Source organism: Dermacentor andersoni, chromosome 6 (genome assembly GCF_023375885.2).
Source record: "Dermacentor andersoni chromosome 6, qqDerAnde1_hic_scaffold, whole genome shotgun sequence".
Taxonomy (NCBI): Eukaryota; Metazoa; Arthropoda; class Arachnida; order Ixodida; family Ixodidae; genus Dermacentor; species Dermacentor andersoni.
In genome coordinates, this window is record NC_092819.1 from 593,189 (window position 1) to 613,683 (window position 20,495).

The window sequence follows — 20,495 nt, forward strand, 5'->3', positions numbered from 1 at the left end:
AAGAGCTGCTTACGCAGCTGCCAGATTGCATTTTTATACAGTAAGCTTCATAGATTTCGCGGCTCAGTTGTGACGCGAACATCTTCAAGACTTTAGTGCCACGGAACCTAGGCGTGCAATTACGACAGTGGCGACAATGGTCAGCCAGTTTGCCCCCTCCCCCCCCGGCAATCCTTCTACCCCTTAGCGGTGCTCCTGCAATCTGACGTTAAGACACTGTCCCGTCTGCCCTATGTAGCTGTTGCCACAAGAAAGGGGTATCTGGTACAGTACCCCTATTCTGCAAGGGACGAACCTGTCAACGTGCTTGATATTGCATTCATTTATTTTCTTCCTTCCCTGCGCCATGTTGCACATGCCCGCCAGTTTCTTGGGCGCCGTAAAAGCCACCGGGACTTCACATCTTTCAGCCACCTTTTTGAGGCGGTGAGAGATTTGGTGGTAGTACGGGATGGCAACAGGTCGTCGGCGTTGCGGCTCTACGCTTGGGCGGCGCTCTGATGGACCCTGCGCTTCCTTGTCAAGGGTTTCTAGCACCGAGGTGACCATCTCATATTGAAATCCTGCGCTGTGCAGTCTTTGTAGCTGTAAAACACGCTATGTTGCATTTCATGCTGGCAGGACTTATCAAGAGCAGCACACAGGCAGTTTTTTGCAATTCCCCTTTTGACAAGCTTCGAATGAGCCGACTGGTAGTTTAAAATACCTTTTTTTGAGCGAGGCTGATACCTCCAGCACGCACGGAATCCAGAAATAACAATGCAAATGTGAAACTCAACCCATAGGCGCTCTCACGGAAAATTTCAAGAACACGGTTCACTGCAGTTGAACCCCCTCCCGCCGATACCCTTTTCAAGAAATGAATGAATGAAATGAACGAATGAAATGAAACGAAACGAAATGAAATGAATGAATGAATGAATGAAAAGAAACGCCTTACCTCGGAGCAACAGGACGTTTCCCTCCGCATGTTTGTTCTCCAGGACGGGACCTTATACCGACGCAATATGAGTCCACAGGGTGCTCAACTGCTTCTCGTCAGTGCCCAGCACCTGCGCTCGACAATTCTATCGCAGTTACACGATGCGCCCACCGCTGGTCATTCGGGTGTCTCCCGTACGTACGACCTTGTCCACAGGCGATTTTTCTGGCCTGGGCTATATCGCTCTGTTCGAAGTTACGTCGCAGCCTGCAAACTTTGCCAACGCCGCAAGCAGCCTCCATTTTCTCCCGCTGGGCACCTTCAGCCTATAGATAACCCCAGTGAGCCATTTTACCGTGTCGGCCTGGACCTCCTTGGCCCATTTCCAACTTCATCCTCGGGCAACAAGTGGGTGGCCGTTGCGACGAACTATACCACGCGTTATACCATAACGCGGGCCCTCCCTACGAGCTGGGCAACTGATGTGGCTGATTTTCTCCTTCATGAGGTGATCCTACATCATGGTGGCCCACGTCAGCTACTCACTGATAGGGGCCGCTGTTTTCTTTCTAAGGTTGTCGACGACCTTCGCTCTTGCTCCACGTCCCACAAGTTACGACGGCCTACCACCCACAGACAAACGGACTTACCGAGCGTCTCAACCGTACACTCACGGGCATGCTTTCCATGTACGCGTCCGATGATCACTGGGATTGGGACTGCACCTTACTTTTCGTGGCGTTTGCGTACAATTCCTCGCGTCACAATATTACTGGTTATTCTCCGTTCTATCTACTATATGGCCGTGACCCACTCCTGCCTCTTGACTCGCTGCTCCCTTCCGATACCGCCACTACAATATTCTATGCTCACGACGCTATTGTTCGCGCGGCCACAGCACGTCGCATTGCCCGTGACCGTCTTCTGGCGTCTCAGACTAGCCAAAAGCACAGTTAAGACAGTTGTCGTCGGGACGTTCATTTCAGCCCTGGATCACTTGTCCTGCTTTGGTTATCCTCCCGTCGCGTCGGCCTTTGCGAAAAACTGTTGCCGCGATACGTCGTGCCATACCGAGTTCTTCGCCAAGTCACCAGCCTTACATATGAGATATCACCTGTGACTTCGACGTCTTCTACCCCGCCATATCTTACACGTTTCGCGACTAAAGCCCTGTAACTCGCACACTGATTCGACACCCTAGGAAGTATCGAGACGATGCTTCTGCCGCCGCGGGTTAATGTCACGTACGAGTTTGTGCCGCTGTGGGCGAAAGGACGTTGTGAGACGAAGAGGAGGTTGAAGTGGCTCGACGATCGGTAGATGGTGGTACCCTGACTACTGAGCTGCTACGACCTCGTAAGTGTATATATTGTAAATACACACATTTTATTTCCCCGCAGCAATATATATATATATATATATATATATATATATATATATATATATATATATATATATATATATATATATGTATATATATATTGCACTTGAAGAAACTTCGTGTGACCACGAAGAATTGTTTCATTTCATTTCATTTCCTTAAAGACCTCACGAGGGGGTATTACATAAGGGGTGGAATCAGCTAAAAAACATGAACAATGCCACATGTGTTTATATACAAAAAAGGTTATTTAAATTTTCAGGGAAGGATGACGCACATGTGATATCAACGATATATTGGGGAAGGCCGTTCCAATGTTTAGCTACACGCGGGAAGAAGGAAGCTGAAAAAGTAACCGTTCGGGCACGTGGACGGAAAACTTGAAGGTTGGGGTTGGTGTGGTGAGAAATGTCCGAGGCTAGCATGATGTAAGGTGCACGATTAAGTGATGAGTAATAGAACTTGTGGTACAGTAATAGGGTGGCTATGCGACGGCGAACTGAGAGAGGCGATAAGGCAGATTTGGTTTTCAGAGCTGAAACACTGACGTCATATGAATAGGAAGAATGGATGAACCTTGTAGCACTATTTTGGACTGCATCTAGATCTTTTATGAGGTTAGCACGATGCGGGTCCCATATGGCTGATGCATATTCTAGTATAGGTCGAACGAGCGATTTGTAAGCAAGCAATTTCACGTGAGGTGGGACGAGGCGAAGATGACGTTTAAGAAATCCCAATGTTTTGTTGGCTGATGATATCACGTTAGTAATATGTTCGTTCCGTGTTAGATCATTAGATAATGTGATGCCTAAGTATTTGAAAGACGACACAGATTCTACGGACTCGTTAGCGATTGTGTATTGAAACGCATGAATCTTGTGTCGACGGGTAATGGAAAGGAGCTTGCATTTTCTAGGGTTAAGAATCATGAGCCAATCTTCACACCATTGTTGGATGTGGTTAAGATCCTGTTGAAGGGCTTCTTGATGCATAGTGTTAGTTACTCGGCGGTATATAACGCAGTCGTCAGCAAACATTCTAATCTGGCAAGGTACAAGCAGTGGGAGGTCGTTGATATATATAAGAAACAAAAGAGGGGCGAGAACTGAGCCTTGTGGGACACCTGAGGTTAAAGGAAGAGGATGGGTGGACTGGTTATATATAATAACAGATTGAGAGCGATTAGTTAAGAACGTCTTGATCCCCTTTAGTACGTTAGAATGCATACGTTTAACCGAGAGAGTTTTTGTATTAGCCGTTGATGTGGAACTTTATCGGGCCACCCCCACCCCCCCGAAATTAAGCCGCATACACCCCCCCTTCCCCGACCACACCACCACTATTCACACACATTCCTAAAGCGCTGACAAATCAATCTACTCGGCAGCCAACATTTTGATGCCTTTTACAGCGAGAGCTGTATATGAATAACCTTACATAGTTTTTCCGTCATCCGTCAACAGAAAAAATCATCATGTGGGCCGATCCTGGTGATAGTGCAAAAAGGGTCCAAGCTCAATGGCCCATACCCCTGTGGGCTCGGGAACCTATAACGCGCCCTTCGAGATCTTCGGGATGGGCCCACGTATGGGGAGCACTCAACGCCTGCTTCGCCTCCGTCGTGGGTGGGCCATGTATTCCACTATCTTCGGGACTGACCCACGTATGGGGAGTGCTTTATGCCTGCTTCACCTCCACCGCGGGTCGGCCCGACCGTAGTGCAATGCCGGGCCTGCCCGCGGTGGAGGTGAAGCAGGCGTTAAGCACTCTCCATACGTAGGCCGATACCGAAGATAGCGCAATGCCGGGCCGACCCACGGCGGAGGTGAACCAGGTGTTAAGCACTCCCCATACGTGGGTGAAGCACTTTGCTTTTCGTTTGAGAGCTTTGACTGTCGTCAGCTCTCGCTGCCATTCCATCTTCACAGAGTGGAATGGTTGTCAATTCTTTCACACCTTTTGGATGGCGGTAGTTATCGACATCTTCAGGGGCGCGAAAGGCAGTTTTCTCATCGATTCGGTGCCCGCGCGATTAAATCGAGATGAGTTCAGTTGTCACCATCTATTCAACGATCACGCGCATCGCTGCTGCTTTAATAGTTAAACCTTCTTTGTTTAGACTGATACAGCGACTGATTCGGTTCGTAGTGAGCTGATCTTTGTGCTCGAGGAACGAGTTGCGGCCGGAGAAAACGCCACTTGCGTTACAGTTTTCCTTTTGCTTCATTATTTCCTTGAGTCACGGCTCGCCGCGACGCTGGCAGATCCTCGGAAGCATAAAATGATGCCAATCAGCTTCCATCATCAGACCCTGCAATAACCGGTAAAACCATAAACAATATCATTGTCACCCGTTACCTCGTCTGGCTTTTCTCTAAATGTACAGCACTTTTCGTGCAAAATTGGCAACTGGAAAGAAGTATCGCAATAAACGATCTACTACGGGGAAGAGCCAAGGCGACAGCCAAACAGGAAGGAAAAGCGAAAATTAACAAATTTAACTGTTGTTTGTGAAAATATTTATGGATCAACATCTCAATATTTCAAAAGGAAGTAGAGAAAAGGCCGTCGGAAGTGGAGAATAATTCCATGTGTTTTGAATCACGCTTCTTCAGTTATCAGTGGAGCTGCCTGACGTAGCCACTTCTCTGCTGCACTAATGTGAGTGTTTTTCTAACTTTCCGCGGTGGGCGCAGTACGTCTAGAACCGCAGCGTCTTGCGCTCTACGTGGTTGTACGGGTCTGGTGACCACTCATCGTTACGCAACTTCCCAAATAGCAACACGGGTCGGTTTTGGCAACTTAATTGCTAGAACAGTAAACGAAGGATCCAAAAAACTGTAATTGTTCCGCAAACATATATATTTCTCTATAATTCTTCCAAGGCTAATTCAAAAAACGCTATTAGAATTCTTCATTTTTTACTTTCGCTTGTTTACGTGTTCTTGGCAGCGTTATTCCTGCGCTTCTGTCATGCGCGAGTCCATTTTATGTGCTTCCTTGTTTGCCAAGTAAAGGAGGGGTGTATCTCACAGAGAGATACACCTGTGAGGTACAGCTTATTTCAGTTCTCTTTTGCGGATTTACGCGTCCTTGTAGCGAATGGTGGACATTATTCACATTTGTACTAGTAAAGCCCCCCCCCCCCTTAATTCCATAGGAAGAGTTACCTTGGTTTGCCCCCCCCCCCCCCCCCGAAATAAACTCCTGGGTACGTGCCTGGTTCAGGGTTAGACTTATTTGCAAGACATAACGAGCTGCAATGGGAAGTAAACGTGTGGTACAAAGGCGACCTCCTCACTCCGGAGCAGCGGCACACGCTTCTTCCGCAGTGACGTACTTGAGCAGCCGTCCTCGGGAGCCGCAATAGCGTGCACACTCCTACATCGCTGGCCGCTGTTAGGAATGGCCGTACGGGGTGACAAAGTGCCAGCTTTCAGCCCGCTGCACGTGTTCCAATCCGGCCGGACGGGGCGCACTTCGGAGAACTGCGAATGGCCGGCAGCCACGTGGCGCGCGGTCAGCTCAGGAATGTGGTACTTGGTCGCGCCACCCGGGACAAAGCAGAGTTCTACGAAGCCTTCTGACGTCGGCTCCGGCCCTTTTCACCTGTGTGTATGTGCGGCACGTGTATGTGAGCCCTCATCCTCCAAAAAGGCGGGTCATCTTGAATGACGTCGAACTATGACGTCGAGCAGAGAGCTTATAAGCAGCGATTGTCGGCTGCTAGGGTGTGCTCGTTGTGTGCTCGTCGTCGGGAGCTGAGTGCTCGTTGTCATGCTAGAAATGTACTAGTGAGCTGTGTGCTCGTAAGCTGTTTGCTGTAGGTTAGTCTTGCGGGCTCCTATGGGAGTCACGCTAGACTGTCGATGTATGTCTTGCCTAAAATGTTAATATGTAAATAAATCCTGTTCACCGAGTTCCTCTCTACGACCGTCAACTACTTCAAATGGTGGCAGCGGCGAGATCGTCCGACGACTCCTCCATCTGGTCGACAGCGGTAGGATCGTCCGACGAATCTAATACCGCCGACCTCCGCCGCTCCGACACGTCAATGTGCAGAGCGCGCGCGCCCGCTTTTCTGCGCAACAATACCTGGCGTGACAGCAATTACTAAAGTTAAAATTCGGCAGACACTCAAGACTCTACGAGCTCACTCAAGTCTCCTACGAGCTCAGGGAGAGAGTTTGGGTTTGGACTCCCATTCGCCATCGCGGCCTTTCGAAGAAACTGTTAAGGCGCTACTTCGCGCCGCATAAAGTTCTTTGGCGGCTCACCGATGTCAACTATTAGGTTGCTCCCGATAGTCCGCATTGCTCGAGGCGTCGACGGCGTCTACCGGAGATTGTGCACGTGGTCCGGATGAAGCCCTATTTGTCGGAGTGAATTCACTGCACCGCAAGCGTGTCCCGGTCCTGCTGCCGTGACGATAAAGCATCGGCACGAGGCTTTATAGGAAGAGCGTCTAATGTCACGACTAAACGCTAGCAAGAGACCTGGTCAACGTAATGAAACTAGCATGAACATACTAAGCAGTCAGTTAAGAAACAAGATCAAGCTAGCTAAGGACTTTTTTTACCGTTAGTTCAGGCAACTTTCTCAGTGAAGCACCAGGAAAGTTCTGGAGAAACATTAATGGTAATAAACTAAGGAGTATCTCCTTAATAGCTAACAATTCGCCCCTTACAGATCCAAAAGCTGTTGTAGATATCTTTAATGAGTACTTTCATTCGGTGTATGCTGATAATGATGTCAGTTCTTGTTATAAACCAGAAGGCTACACTTCTTCTGTGTCTGACGTTGTTATTTCCCGCGAAGGTATTTTTAATCTACTTCTGAAGCTTGACATTAAAAAGTGGAATGGCCCTGATAACATTCCTGCAGCTTTCCTGCGCCGATATGCAGAATGGATATCCTATTACCTGTACGTGAATTTTAACGCCTGTTTGGCGCACTGCTCTGTCCAATCTGAATGGAAAACCGCTCGTGTTATACCCATCTTTAAGGATAACGATCGTTCCTGCGCGTCCAACTACTGGCCAATATCCTTGGTCGCAACCAGCTACAAAATATTTGAACATGTAATCTGCCGATCCTTAACTGAGTTCCTAGAGGAGACTCATTTCTTATCTGATCTGCAACATGGTATTGGACGCGGTTTATTGACTGTCTCTCAGCTGGCTTCTTCTTGTCGTGACTTTTTCATCGCAGTTAACAATAGACAGCAAATGGATGCAGTATTTTTGGACTTCGCCAAAGCCTTTGACAAGGTTTCCCACAGTAAACACATAGAAAAGCTTTACGTAGCCGGAATATCTTCCAACCTTATTGATCTTATCAGAGCACATCTTGATAACAGATTTCAATACGTCCAAATCGATAACCACTGTTCAGATGTCCTTCCTGTCTCATCTGGTGTCCCTCATGTATCAGTACTGGGGCCTATTCTGTTTCTAATCTATATAAATTACACAGTGAATGTGGTAGATTCTGAAGTTAAAATTAAACATTTTGTAGACGACTGTGTTCTGTATACAACGGTGAATTCCACAGCGGATCAAAATAGGTTAAACAACAATCTGTGTAAAATATCGAGCTGCCGCTCTGAATGGCGCACGTTTCTTAACTCTGAGAAATGCTTAGTACTCCGAGTATGTAAAAAGAAAACGGTTCTGCAATATCCATACACTATAGGTGGAGTGACGCTTAGAGAATCACCAGTTGTAAAATAACTTGGAGTTCAAATCACTAGCAGCTTGAACTGGGACATGCATATTGACACTATTTGCGCGAGTGCTCTTAAGTCCCTCTGGTGTTTGCGACGTAAACTGCCCAATGCTACATTTCAGGTGAAGTTGGCGCCGTATAAGGTTTTGGTGCGGCCTCGATTCGAGTACGCTTCTTGTTTATGGGATCCATTCACAGCAGAAAACATAGCAAAACTTGAAAGAGTACAACGGATCGCAGCTCGTTTTATTTGCAATAGATACAGAGGAACAGACAGTGTAACAAAAATGATAAATTTTCTTGGCTTAAAATCACTTCAGGCGAGACGCACCGAGGCCAGACTGAATTTTTTTTACTTAGTATATAATAGTATAGTCAAAATCAATCATCATGAGTACATATTACTCATGTTTCGCACGCAGGTAGACGTTATAACAATGGAAAAATGATTCAAGAATATCGAGCTCATAGTAATAAATTTAAGCACTCATCTTTTGTAAACACATTTACCAACTGGAACAAATTGCCGCAGTGTGTAGTGGATAGCCCGAATGTGGAAACGTTTCTTGTTAACTTGAGAGTCTCGAGTGTGTGAACTTTGTAATGTGTTCGTACGATGTGTATGTGTACTGTTGGAATCGCACCGCTGGCCCGAGTTGTTGGGGTCTCGGTGCTAACGCCCGTTATTGCCAATGGGTCGCAAGCCCCAAGGGTAGCGTTGGCCTGGCGGCCTGGGGCACTGGAAGCATCCGAAGGTCCCGGCAAAGCATGAGAAGACTGGTAACAGAACAACTGGTTTATTCTAACATAGCAAAAGAGCGGCCGGTCAGGTCGACCGAAGTGGAGAGACGGGAGAGCACGTAACTCAACAGTACAAATCGGAGCCTCTCCCCTGGCGTCCGGGGGCAGCTGCTTTTATACTCTCGGCGTCGCGGTCCAAAAGGGAAGGTCACGGGATGAAGGTCACGGGACGGCGGAGCATGAGCCCACGACGGCGCGCACGTCCGAGCCGAGAGACCTGCTGAACCGAGTGTAGTGACGCATCGCCAACCCTCACACACGACGGCGCGAACGGTTGAGCCGAGAGACCTCCAGGCTCCTCATTCGGGGAACTCCGCTCCCCGGCTGCCGCGCTTTGACAAGCGAGGGCACACACACACACACGCACACACGAAGACACGTGGCACTGAAACACGCCTGGACACGCTTGGCGGGTAGGCGTTGCGGCGGCGTCGAACAGGCCAAAATGTCCGCCGTTTTGAACAAAGCCCCGGCGTCCGTTGCATCCGCGCCGGCATTACCGCGCGTTGTAGGCGAAACGTAACAGACCGCCCCGCCGGGGGAAAGGAGATCCCGATGGTCAGGGGACTGCATCCGCTGTCCGGAGGGATGTCGCTCGATGATGCTCATAACCGAAGTCGGGCGTCCTTTGGCGTTTCTTGAGCGCAGCGCACAGAGAAGCCCTCGTTCTCACGTTCAGGTGCACACAGGACACTGCAAAGTGACTTCGGGAGAGTTGACATTTTTGTTCTCGTTTCCGGCAAGCGTTAGAACCACGCCTGAAAGTCAACCGCTCAGTCAGCAAGCACGGCACAACCCTCACTAAGCCCTGCCAGGCTCTTTCCCCTTTTATACTGCTGCCTAGTTCCTTACAGTAGTTTAGCAGCACTCAGAACGCGTCCACAAATCGAAAAAATTGCACTAAAAAGCACATCATCACTTTGAAACACTACACAAAAGCAATAGGTTAAAAATCCTGCCTCAGGAAGAAAAACATCAGTAACAAGCAATTTTGAGGCTGATTCCCACGTTAGGGGCTTCGACTTAAGCCATCGGCGTTACCGTTGAGACTCCCCTTTTTGTAACGTACCTCAAAGGAATATTGTTGCAAAGCGAGGCTCCAGCGCAGGAGGCGGCCATTTTTGGGAGAGATGGTCTGCAGCCATTGGAGAGGGCAGTGATCCGTTTCAATGATAAACCTCGAGCCGGCTAGGTAACATGACAATTTCTGAACGGCCCACACGATACACGCACACTCTTTCTCGGTGGCGCTATACGCCTGCTCACGACTGGTCAGCTTACGACTAGCATACAGGACGGGGTGTTCTACTTCTCCATTTTCCCGTTGGCACAGTACAACGCCCATGCCTCGCTCACTAGCATCACACTGAACAACGAACCCTTTTGTGTAGTCGGGCGATCGTAGCACAGGCTGGCTTGTTAGGGCGCTCTTTAGGGCGCTAAAAGCTCTTTCCTTCGTCTCATCCCAGACGACTGTTTGCGGCTCTGTCTTTCTTAGAGCATCCGTCAAGGGAGCCGCGATATCAGAGTACCTGGGGATGTACCTCTGATAGTAGCCGGCGACACCTAAGAACGACCGAATATCGGTCTTCGTGCGCGGTTGCGGGAAGTCTCGCACAGCGGCCACCTTTATTTCAGAGGGGCGGCGACGACCCCGACCAATCACGTGTCCGAGGTAGACAACCTCGGCCTGTGCTAACTGGCACTTGGGAGCCTTGACTGTCAAGCCCGCATCGCGCAGGCGGGTTAGCACTGCCCGCAAGTGCGCCATATGTTCAGGCCAGGATGCGGAGAATATCGCTACGTCGTCTAGATACGGTAAAGCGAATTCTTGCTGTCCCCGCAACACTTTATCCATGAGGCTTGAAAAGCAGTATGGCGCGTTCTTCAAACCAAAACTCAAAACTTTAGGACGGAATGTCCCCATTGGTGAAATGAATGCCGCATACCTACTAGCCTCTTCTGTAAGTGGAACCTGCCAATAACCCCTGACAAGATCTAGGGTGGAAATAAACTGAGCGCTACTCACTCTCTCAAGGCGCTCCTCGATGTTAGGGATCGGATAAATTTGATCCTTAGTGATGGAATTAAGCCTGCGGTAGTCGACGCAAGGACGAGGTTCCTTGCCCGGTACCTCAACTAAAATCAAAGGGGAGGTATAATCACTCTCACCCGCTTCAATAACACCGAGCTGTAGCATTTTCTTTACCTCAGCCTCCATAATATCGCTCTGGCGGGGTGACACCCGGTACGCCTTGGATCGTACTGGCTCTGGGGAGGTAAGTTCTATGTCATGAGTAAGGACAGAAGTCCTACCAGGCCTCTCAGAGAACAGACCTTGAAACTCTTGTAAGAGCTGGTGTAGTTCGGTTTTCTGCTCAGGCGACAGCGATGCTTTACTTATTAAGTCACTAATGACTTGATCGGTGTCTTTCCTGTTCGTCACTGAGCCTAGTCCCGGAAGCTCTTCTAACTTTCCCGCATCGGGAATTTCCTCTCCAGTATCTGGTGCCTTTAACGCTACAGGCTCAATTTTATCCCGTTCGGGCGTGCTCTGAATACTAGCTTGCTGCGCCTCTGACCCTTTCTCATCGTTCAACAACGTCGGCCCCGCAACTACCGCCTTTGCAGCGAGCTCCCGAACCTTCGATCTGGTTAAGGCCTGAACGCTAGCCTCACCAAACAAAAGCCCCTTCTCGCGCAGGAGGTGATCGGACCTGTTCGAAAATAGGTACGGGTACTGGGGGGGCAGCATAGATGACACTGCGGCCTCCGTCTCAAGTGCTCCGAAAGGTCCTTCAATAAGCACTTTTGCTACCGGCAGACACACGCTATGAGCTTCCACTGCTTGCTTGATCCATGCGCACTCGCCCGTGAACATATCGGGTTCTACGTAAGAGGGGTGAACTACATCCATTGTAGCTGCGGTATCGCGAAGCACTCGGCACTCTTTCCCGTTCACGAGGAGGTCTCGCATGTAAGGCTCGAGAAGCTTGATGTTCTCGTCAGTGCTGCCTAATGAAAAAAACACGACTTTTGGTTTTGTTTCTGGGCACTGCGCCGAAAAGTGACCCGGCTTCTGGCACGTATAACACAGGCGCGCTTGCCTCGCCTCGAACCGCTTTCTGCGTTCGGCTTCGGTTGCCGCCGTCTCCTTACGTTCGGTCGGACTGCTTTCACTCGCATCCGCACTACGTGTATCCCCCTTTGCTCTCATGGGTGTGAACTTCGGCCTCTCAAACTTGGAGCCAAATTCACCCTTTTGACCGTCCTTAGCTCCACGAGCCCGACGCGTCACAAACTCCTCGGCTAACTCAGCGGCTCTAGCCACCGTACTAACGTCTGGCCTATCCAAGACCCAGTACCGCACGTTCTCAGGTAACCGACTATAAAACTGTTCTAGCCCGAAACACTGCAGAACTTTCTCGTGGTCACCAAACGCTTTCTCTTCTTTGAGCCACTCCTGCATGTTTGACATAAGCCTGTACGCAAACTCTGTATATGACTCACTTCTGCCTTTCTCATTTTCCCGGAACTTCCGACGGAACGCCTCCGCTGACAGCCGGTACTTTTTTAGCAGACTCGATTTCACTTTGTCGAAATCCTCTGCCTCCTCTCTCTCCAAGCGAGCGACTACGTCGGCCGCCTCGCCGGGTAACAAAGTGAGCAAGCGCTGTGGCCACGTTTCCCGAGAGAACCCCTGCTTCTCGCACGTTCGCTCAAAGTTAACCAGGAACAAACCAATGTCCTCTCCAAGCTTAAACGGCCGCATCAGGTCAGTCATTTTGAACAATACTCGTTCTCCTGCACCGTGTGCCTGACTTCCATTACGAGCGCGTTCCATCTCTAACTCGAGACGCTTCATTTCCAAAGCGTGTTCGCGCTCTTCTTTTTCTTTCTGTTCTTTACGTTCGCGCTCATCTTTCTCTTTCTGTTCTTTAAGTTCACGCTCCTGTCTTTTTGCCGTCTCCCTCTCCTCAATGGTCTCAAGGCATTCCGACAGCTCGTCATCCTCAGCTTCTAACTCAAGAATAGCCCTTAGCAGTTCTGGTTTTCTGAGTTTGTCTGAGACATCCAGACCCAACTCTCTCGCAAGCTCCAGCAATTTCGGTTTGCGCAACGACTTCAAATCCATGGCTGCTCTGAATGCTGCTTTCTCTACTGCCTACTATTGTCTTGCCGCAAACTAACCCGGTAGCAACGACAACCACAATTACCAGCTCTGTTTCTAACACTAACAAAAGCCTGGCAAAACTCAGAAGAAGAAAGTCCCGCACTCACCAAACCTCGCAGCCAAGACTTCAGCGCAGTCGTTCCGCTGCAGGCAACCAGTCATCACACAGGGCTCGTTGCACTGCTCCCGGATGGTCGTTGTGCTGCTCAGCATACAGTCAACCGCATCTCTTCGCTGCTGGCCTCCGTTGTCGCGATCTCACCGCTGGCAACCAGATGTTGGAATCGCACCGCTGGCCCGAGTTGTTGGGGTCTCGGTGCTAACGCCCGTTATTGCCAATGGGTCGCAAGCCCCAAGGGTAGCGTTGGCCTGGCGGCCTGGGGCACTGGAAGCATCCGAAGGTCCCGGCAAAGCATGAGAAGACTGGTAACAGAACAACTGGTTTATTCTAACATAGCAAAAGAGCGGCCGGTCAGGTCGACCGAAGTGGAGAGACGGGAGAGCACGTAACTCAACAGTACAAATCGGAGCCTCTCCCCTGGCGTCCGGGGGCAGCTGCTTTTATACTCTCGGCGTCGCGGTCCAAAAGGGAAGGTCACGGGATGAAGGTCACGGGACGGCGGAGCATGAGCCCACGACGGCGCGCACGTCCGAGCCGAGAGACCTGCTGAACCGAGTGTAGTGACGCATCGCCAACCCTCACACACGACGGCGCGAACGGTTGAGCCGAGAGACCTCCAGGCTCCTCATTCGGGGAACTCCGCTCCCCGGCTGCCGCGCTTTGACAAGCGAGGGCACACACACACACACGCACACACGAAGACACGTGGCACTGAAACACGCCTGGACACGCTTGGCGGGTAGGCGTTGCGGCGGCGTCGAACAGGCCAAAATGTCCGCCGTTTTGAACAAAGCCCCGGCGTCCGTTGCATCCGCGCCGGCATTACCGCGCGTTGTAGGCGAAACGTAACAGTACAATGTAACATGTGTATGATCGTATCTTTTTATTACAAATAAAACGCTTCTGCCAAGCATCACATGCTATGTACATGAACAAAATGTTGACACTATGTTGTAACAGCTGTCAACACAAGGCTCGTCAAAGTTAACTGGTTTTTGGCCCATCGCAGTTAAGAAATTAGAGGCTGGGCTTTTCGATGCTCAGGGAAAAAAAGTATACGTTAATACTGGCACCATACTTTCGATTTTCTTGTGGACTTGTAGAACATAAAGTTTTTTTCACCCTCCACACAAAAAAAAAGAAATCACAATACTTGACCATGCAATAATACATGGCACATTTCACTGCCAAAAAGCTGTGGGACCTTGAGCCAAGGCTGCGCTTTAGCCAAATGAGTGTCTCGACAAACACACAAAAAAGGAAAAACCAATAAAGTCACAGCAACAAAGTCAATGGCTTCTCTTGAGTTCTATGAGAGAGGCAACTCGTACCTATAAAACACAGTGCAAGCTCAGACGATACGTAACAAATTGAGCATCGAGCGACGATTGTGCCAAGTCTCTTAAACCAAGTCAACAGAGTTGCGTTGACAATACACTTGTGTGTGTTTGTATGACGTTTTTTCATATTATGGTATTTTATTGTGTATTTTCTGTGCCCACCCCTGCTTGCAGTCACGTGACTCCGCAGTATTAATAAGTAAATAAAAAAGAAAACGAATTAAGGGACACGAGGAGCGACCACGCTCCCTTTGAAAGAAGACTAAGTTGGCGCGTCGGCCTTGTGGTCTCTGAACACAGAGCTGGTTTTTATTTCTCGCATCCTGGTCCTGCGCACTGATTTTTTTTTTTTTTTTTGATGTCGCGACAATTTACATTGTACAGCGTGGTTCCGCATAGAGCTGTCGCTGAGTGCTTCCGCCGAAAGGAAAAGGCAAGGGGTTTGAAAAAACCGTGGCTGCCTTTTGGGAAGCCTCTGAAAATTCCGTAATCAATCATCGTGGGTTTGCCTAGTCAGACTAAAAGCTTTTAGAATAAGTCAACTCCAACCGACGAGCGGTTGGAGATGTTGGAGATCTTAAATGCTCTTTAGAACACTGAGTCACAAGCTTTGTGGTTAAGTTTAGTGCGCAGGGATGGCTTTTAATACTTTTATTTTTTGTTTCGTTAGCGCCATCACGACGTCCCCAGGCGAAGTTTGAAAAGCTTAAGGTCAATACGCCACGTGGTGCCACTCAAGCGAACTAAGCCCTGATGTCCAGGAAAGCTGGATATGGTTACGTTAGGTAAGTTAGTGACGGATCAGCAGCGTTAATGGTCGAGCATGATGGAAACTTTTGTTGCTCAAACGTGTGTTTAAATTTGAGAACAAAAAAGGTAAGTGCTCAAAAGCGAGAATGTGAGAACAGATCGAAATTGTGTGGCTGAGCGTTATAGGTCGTAGAACCACCTGGCATTTCCATGCTTATTTCACTTACAATAAGAAAATTATCGGCCCTTTGTATATTAAGTGACGTTCGATGAGAGTACGTTTTTTTGACGATTCATCAGATGGTAACAGAAAGTCGACCGAACTCACAGCTGTCGCCGTCTGCATTTCCATGCGTAGCACCCGCCGTGCACCCACAGGCTCTCGGCAATTATGAAATGTCTGGATACTCTAATAGACGAGCGGAGTCACGTAGTCCTGTACTGAAGCACTGTCCTGCGTTACAAGCAACAAAAACGACACTGCACTGTCAATTGCCTTACTTTGTCCCTTTGACGAAATGCCCGCCCTGCATCGTCCAAACCACGCTCAATAGGATGTTTTGTTCAATATAAAGTTACATACCCAATTTCGCGTTCTTTTGAGTGCGCACGTACTCGTCTCTATTAAGCATAAGCAGAAAATAACTAGTTGCAAAGGTTACATGCAATTGGAAATAAATATATGAAAATGTACTTGCTTTTGTATGGCTTTCATGTACGAAAAGGCGTTCGATTTACCAGCAGTCATGAAGACATTGCGTAGTGAAGAAGCAGAAGACGCACTCGTGAATATGATGGAAATATCTATGATTCTACTGCTACCTTAATTCTTCACACGAAAACAAATAAAATACCGATTAAGAAAGGGGTCAGCAAGAAGACGCAATCTCTCCAAAGCTGGTCGCTCCATGCTTAGAAGTATTAAAACTGTTAGGCTGCATGGATAGGATTAGGTGTGAGGGGCAACAGGAAACATATCAGGAACCTGCCGTTTGTAGGTGACATTGTCCCTGTTCATCAACGCTGAACATTACTTGCAAATAACGACTAAGGACTTCAGCCGACATAGTGTAAGAGTAGGTTTGAAGATTAATATGCAAAAGACCAAGGTAACGTTCAATACCCTAGCAAAAAAAAAAAAAACGAAAATTCGTGATTGGCAGTTAGCCTTTAGAATTTGTGCGACAGTATGTTTGTCAAGGCCAATTAGTACCGGTGCACACGGGTCACAAGAAGGAAATTTACAGATGAATAATGGATTGGAGCACATACAGCAGGTATTACCAACTGATGACCGACAGCTTCTCACTGTTGTTTAACATAAGTGAACAATCATTGCATTCTATCAGTACTATCATCATCATCATCATCATCACCCTTTTTCTTCCACTAGAAGTACGAAGGCCTCTCCCGGCGATCTCCAATTACTCCTGTCTTGCCTTAGCTGATTATAACTTGCACCTGTGAATTTTCCAAGTTCATCACGCGACCTAGTTTTCTGCTGTCCTTGACTGCGCTTCCCTTCCCTTGGCTCCCATTCTGACACTATAATGGCCCACCGGTTATCTGCCCTGCGCATTAGATGGCCTGCCTAGCTACATTTTTTTTTCTTAATTTCAGCTACAATATCGGCTATCTCCGTTTTCTCTTTGATCCACAACAATATATTCCTGTCCCTTAACGTTACGCTTAACATTTTTTGTTCCACTCATTTTGTGCGCGGTTCTTAACTTGTTCTCAAGCTTCTTTGTCAGTCTCCAAGCTTCTGCCCCATACGTTAGCACCGGTAGAATGCAATGATTGTACACTTTTCAATGATCGGGGTGATCTCCCAGTCGGGATTTGGTAATGCTTGCCGTATGCACTCCAACACATTTTTGATTCTTCTGTAAATTTCCTAGTTATGATCAGGGTCCCCTGTGAGTAACTGACGTAGATAAACGTACTCCTGCACAGACTAACGCACGGTACTAGCATGTGGAGCCATAACTTGCGAAAAGTTAATAACCGCGTAGTGAGCGACGGAATGAAAAAATGATTTGCATAACGTTAAGATACAGGAAGACAGCGTTGTGAATTATAGAGAAAAGGGAGAAGCCATTATTCTATATTTAAGATCAAGAGGAAGAAATGGAGTTGGGCAGGACATGTAATACGTAGGGCAGATAACTTGTGGTCTATTAAAATTGCAGAATGGGTACCAACGGAATGAAAGCACAGTCTAGGACGACAGAAAACTAAATGGAGTGATGTAGTTGGGAAATTTGCAGGCATAGGACCGTGTCGACTGGCACAAGACAGATAACAGGAGATCGCAGGGAGAGGCAGTCGTCCTGCAACAGACATCAAATAGGCTGATGAGGATGCCTTGCAATACCTACAAAGAGCCCATTTATGGTTTCTATGTCGACATTCGAACTACGAGGCTTGGAGTTATGCAATGCATTGATTTATGCAAGCTTTGTGAAAAGAGAACCATTGTAACGTTCTTATGTCCTTAAGGGACAGCTGCTGTCGCAAAGCTGATTCCTTGTCCTTGCTTGCAGGAGGAAACAACCATGAAACTCATTCGCTGGGTAGAGGTGCACATCGGCCGGTCACGCAAGAGGTCCAAAAAGACACCCACAAAGCAACAGGCGTCGCCCCAATGCAGCTTCCCGTCTGACAAGTGCATCTCACCGCTGCATACGACCGCTGAAGGCGAAGGCACCTCACATTTAGGATGCCATGCCCGCCTAGAAGTGGAGCCGCGAACCAGCAATCTGCCGAAGCTATCAGTGCACATCCGCACCAGCTTTCTGGGTCAGACGTCGCCGGCAGACGCGCGCCAGAGGAGCGGCATCAAGACAAACCCGTGGATTGCGTCTTCGCGAAGCCCCTGCGGAAGCAGCTCGGCAGACTCCGGTTGGGCCGGATCGCACTCCTCCACCGGCTCCGAGGGCGATTATGGGGATATGAGCCTGCTGCTGCCGCCGCGCGAGCCTCGCGACCATTGGTCCTCGATGGGATCGCTGCGTAGCCGCGCGCCTTGCGACTCGAGCATTCAGGGCGGTTCTCCGCTTCGTCTTCGCACATCGTGGGCCTTGGACCGGCGACCATCGCCCCTCACTGGATCCAGTGACCTGTGCTTGACGACGCAGCTACCGGAATCGGCGAGACAGCAGCGGGGTGAAACCTGTATCGCCCGTCGAGCATTGACGGGTACCCGTATCAGCGACAGTAGCGACGACGAGGCCTACTCTGAGGACTTCCTCCAGTCCGAGGGTAGCAGCGACGCGGTGACCGTTGTGAAAGCTGGAACACCGCAGACTGACTCGGCTTGTGACCCTGGAAGCAGCTGCACCACGACGCCCCTATCTGAGTGTTCCTCACAGTTACAAACAACTGAGACGTTTGCCGACAAAGTACGGCGTCTGCAAGCCCAGAGGGTGGTGGTCGAGCAGAAGATCCACGAGGCCCGTATCGAAGAGCAGGCTTCGCGCGATCAGAGGATTCAACTCCACCGCGAACTGATGCACTTCCGCAGGCTTACGCTGCTGCACTCGTTGCAGGAGTTGCGATCCGATCTCGAGCAGCGCACAGCTTCCGAGACTGCGCACGGAGGGCGGCATTGACAAGTTCGTTGCTTGAGGTTGAAAAGTACATGTGTTCGACGCTGTACACAGGACGCTGTGTGACCGGCTATTTCGGACGAGTCTATCTGGCGTACTAACGTCGTGTCTATACCGTAGCGCTGTATGCAGATAACTGGCAGGTCCACCTACAGCAAGAAGCCTTGACTTCCCAACGCATTCCATGTAAAGATATTATTTGTCCGTAATGGGTACAACGCACAGTGTGGTACAGTCTCGTTAGAACAACATTGTAAGATCAAATCATCGCTTAGTTGCATTCATTAGATATTTTGAATATAGCTGTTCTGAAAGGGGTCATGTTTTCGCAATGCAGCTTTATGTTTTATGTACCGGGTACATAAAACGTCCACACTGTAAAATATGAGTAAATTTTAGGGTCTCAATATTTTATAAATATGTTCTTTTTTCATTTACTCTTGACTGCCTTGGTAGTTTGGCAACGCGCGCATTTGCGGCTACTGACGTCATAGGGTTCAACTGACATCATACTGACGTTTGTTACCATAGACACATAGAAGGCTCGCTTGACTTGAAATGAGAACAGCGCTTCGCTGAAATTATAGAACAATCTGTTAACTCAGCAGTACGTCAAATTTATCCAACTGTTTACTAATGTCACTTAGGGAAATAGTGGTTGAGTGCGACCTGACGAGTTCGAGAACGGTGGTGGAACGCTTACGCCGCGGGCACTGCGTATTGCATGCGCTCCCTGCGACGTAGAAAATAGTTTATAGCAAAGAATCATGTCCCTCCGGTGAAGTTAAAACGCATTATGTACTATAATATCCCTGAACCCATTCAGGCGTATGCACGCGTTGGTGTGCACTCATTATCAATACGTCGTCAAATAAGGCACGTTCACTCCTTTAATTTTTCTGCAATGTTTTACATCTGGCATATATTTCAAGTGGCCGGATAGCTGCTTTACAAGTACACTTTAGACATGAAAAAGGTTGTTCTTAAATGAGCATGGACGTTCGTGTACACGTTAACTCTGTAAACAAAACTCATTGAACTGAAAATTCTAAATCTGTTTAGGATCTCTATGTTTTTCATGATTGTAAAGGCGCAATAACTGCAGGCAAAGCACATTTTCAATAGACTGAATTAATTAACGCCTGAAGAGGTTCAAATACGCCTAAATGCGACAGCTGCAATCAGTACGGTATGCCTAACCTTCGCGCATAGTGCGACGGAGACGAGATTGGCGAGTACAGGCGCGCGCATCAGACAAGTACATAAATTTGTACGTTTGAGCATCAAACTTTTACAGCGAAGCTGTTAGCCTCTAGTCGGTCGGAATTTCTCGTGGCGCGCTCACCCAAAAAACAAACGGCAGTTCGAAGGATTTGTGTTCGTGTTACCGGGTAACATAATTATGTTTTCCCATCTATTCGAATTACAATCCAATGCTATCACGTCTGCAGGTTGTGTGTCAGTCATACTTTACGAACTTTCTGACGCATTTTACTTTCAGAAATTCAATAACGCACTTAAAAAAATGAAATTATGGGGTTTAACGTGCCAAAACCACTTTCTGATTATGAGGCACGCCGTAGTGGAGGACTCCGGAAATTTCGACCACCTGGGGATCTTTAACTTGCACCTAAATCTAAGTACACGGGTGTTTTCGCATTTCGC

General features: G+C 48.5%; 1 protein-coding gene across 2 annotated transcripts in view; it reads left to right on the top strand.

The window, feature by feature from the left end:
* Nucleotides 1-19,267, top strand: part of LOC126521199 (uncharacterized) — a 68,266-nt gene extending 48,999 nt beyond the window's left edge. The window contains exons 2-3 of one of the 2 annotated variants that reach the window (XM_072288621.1): nucleotides 15,140-15,254; nucleotides 17,766-19,267. In XM_072288621.1, coding sequence (XP_072144722.1) covers nucleotides 17,778-18,833 — 1,056 coding nt within the window. In that variant the 5' untranslated portion in view covers nucleotides 15,140-15,254; nucleotides 17,766-17,777 and the 3' untranslated portion in view covers nucleotides 18,834-19,267. The remainder of the gene's footprint in view (nucleotides 1-15,139; nucleotides 15,255-17,765) is intronic. The other variant, XM_050169817.3, reaches the window with a different exon arrangement.
* The last annotated feature ends 1,228 nt before the right edge of the window (nucleotides 19,268-20,495 follow it).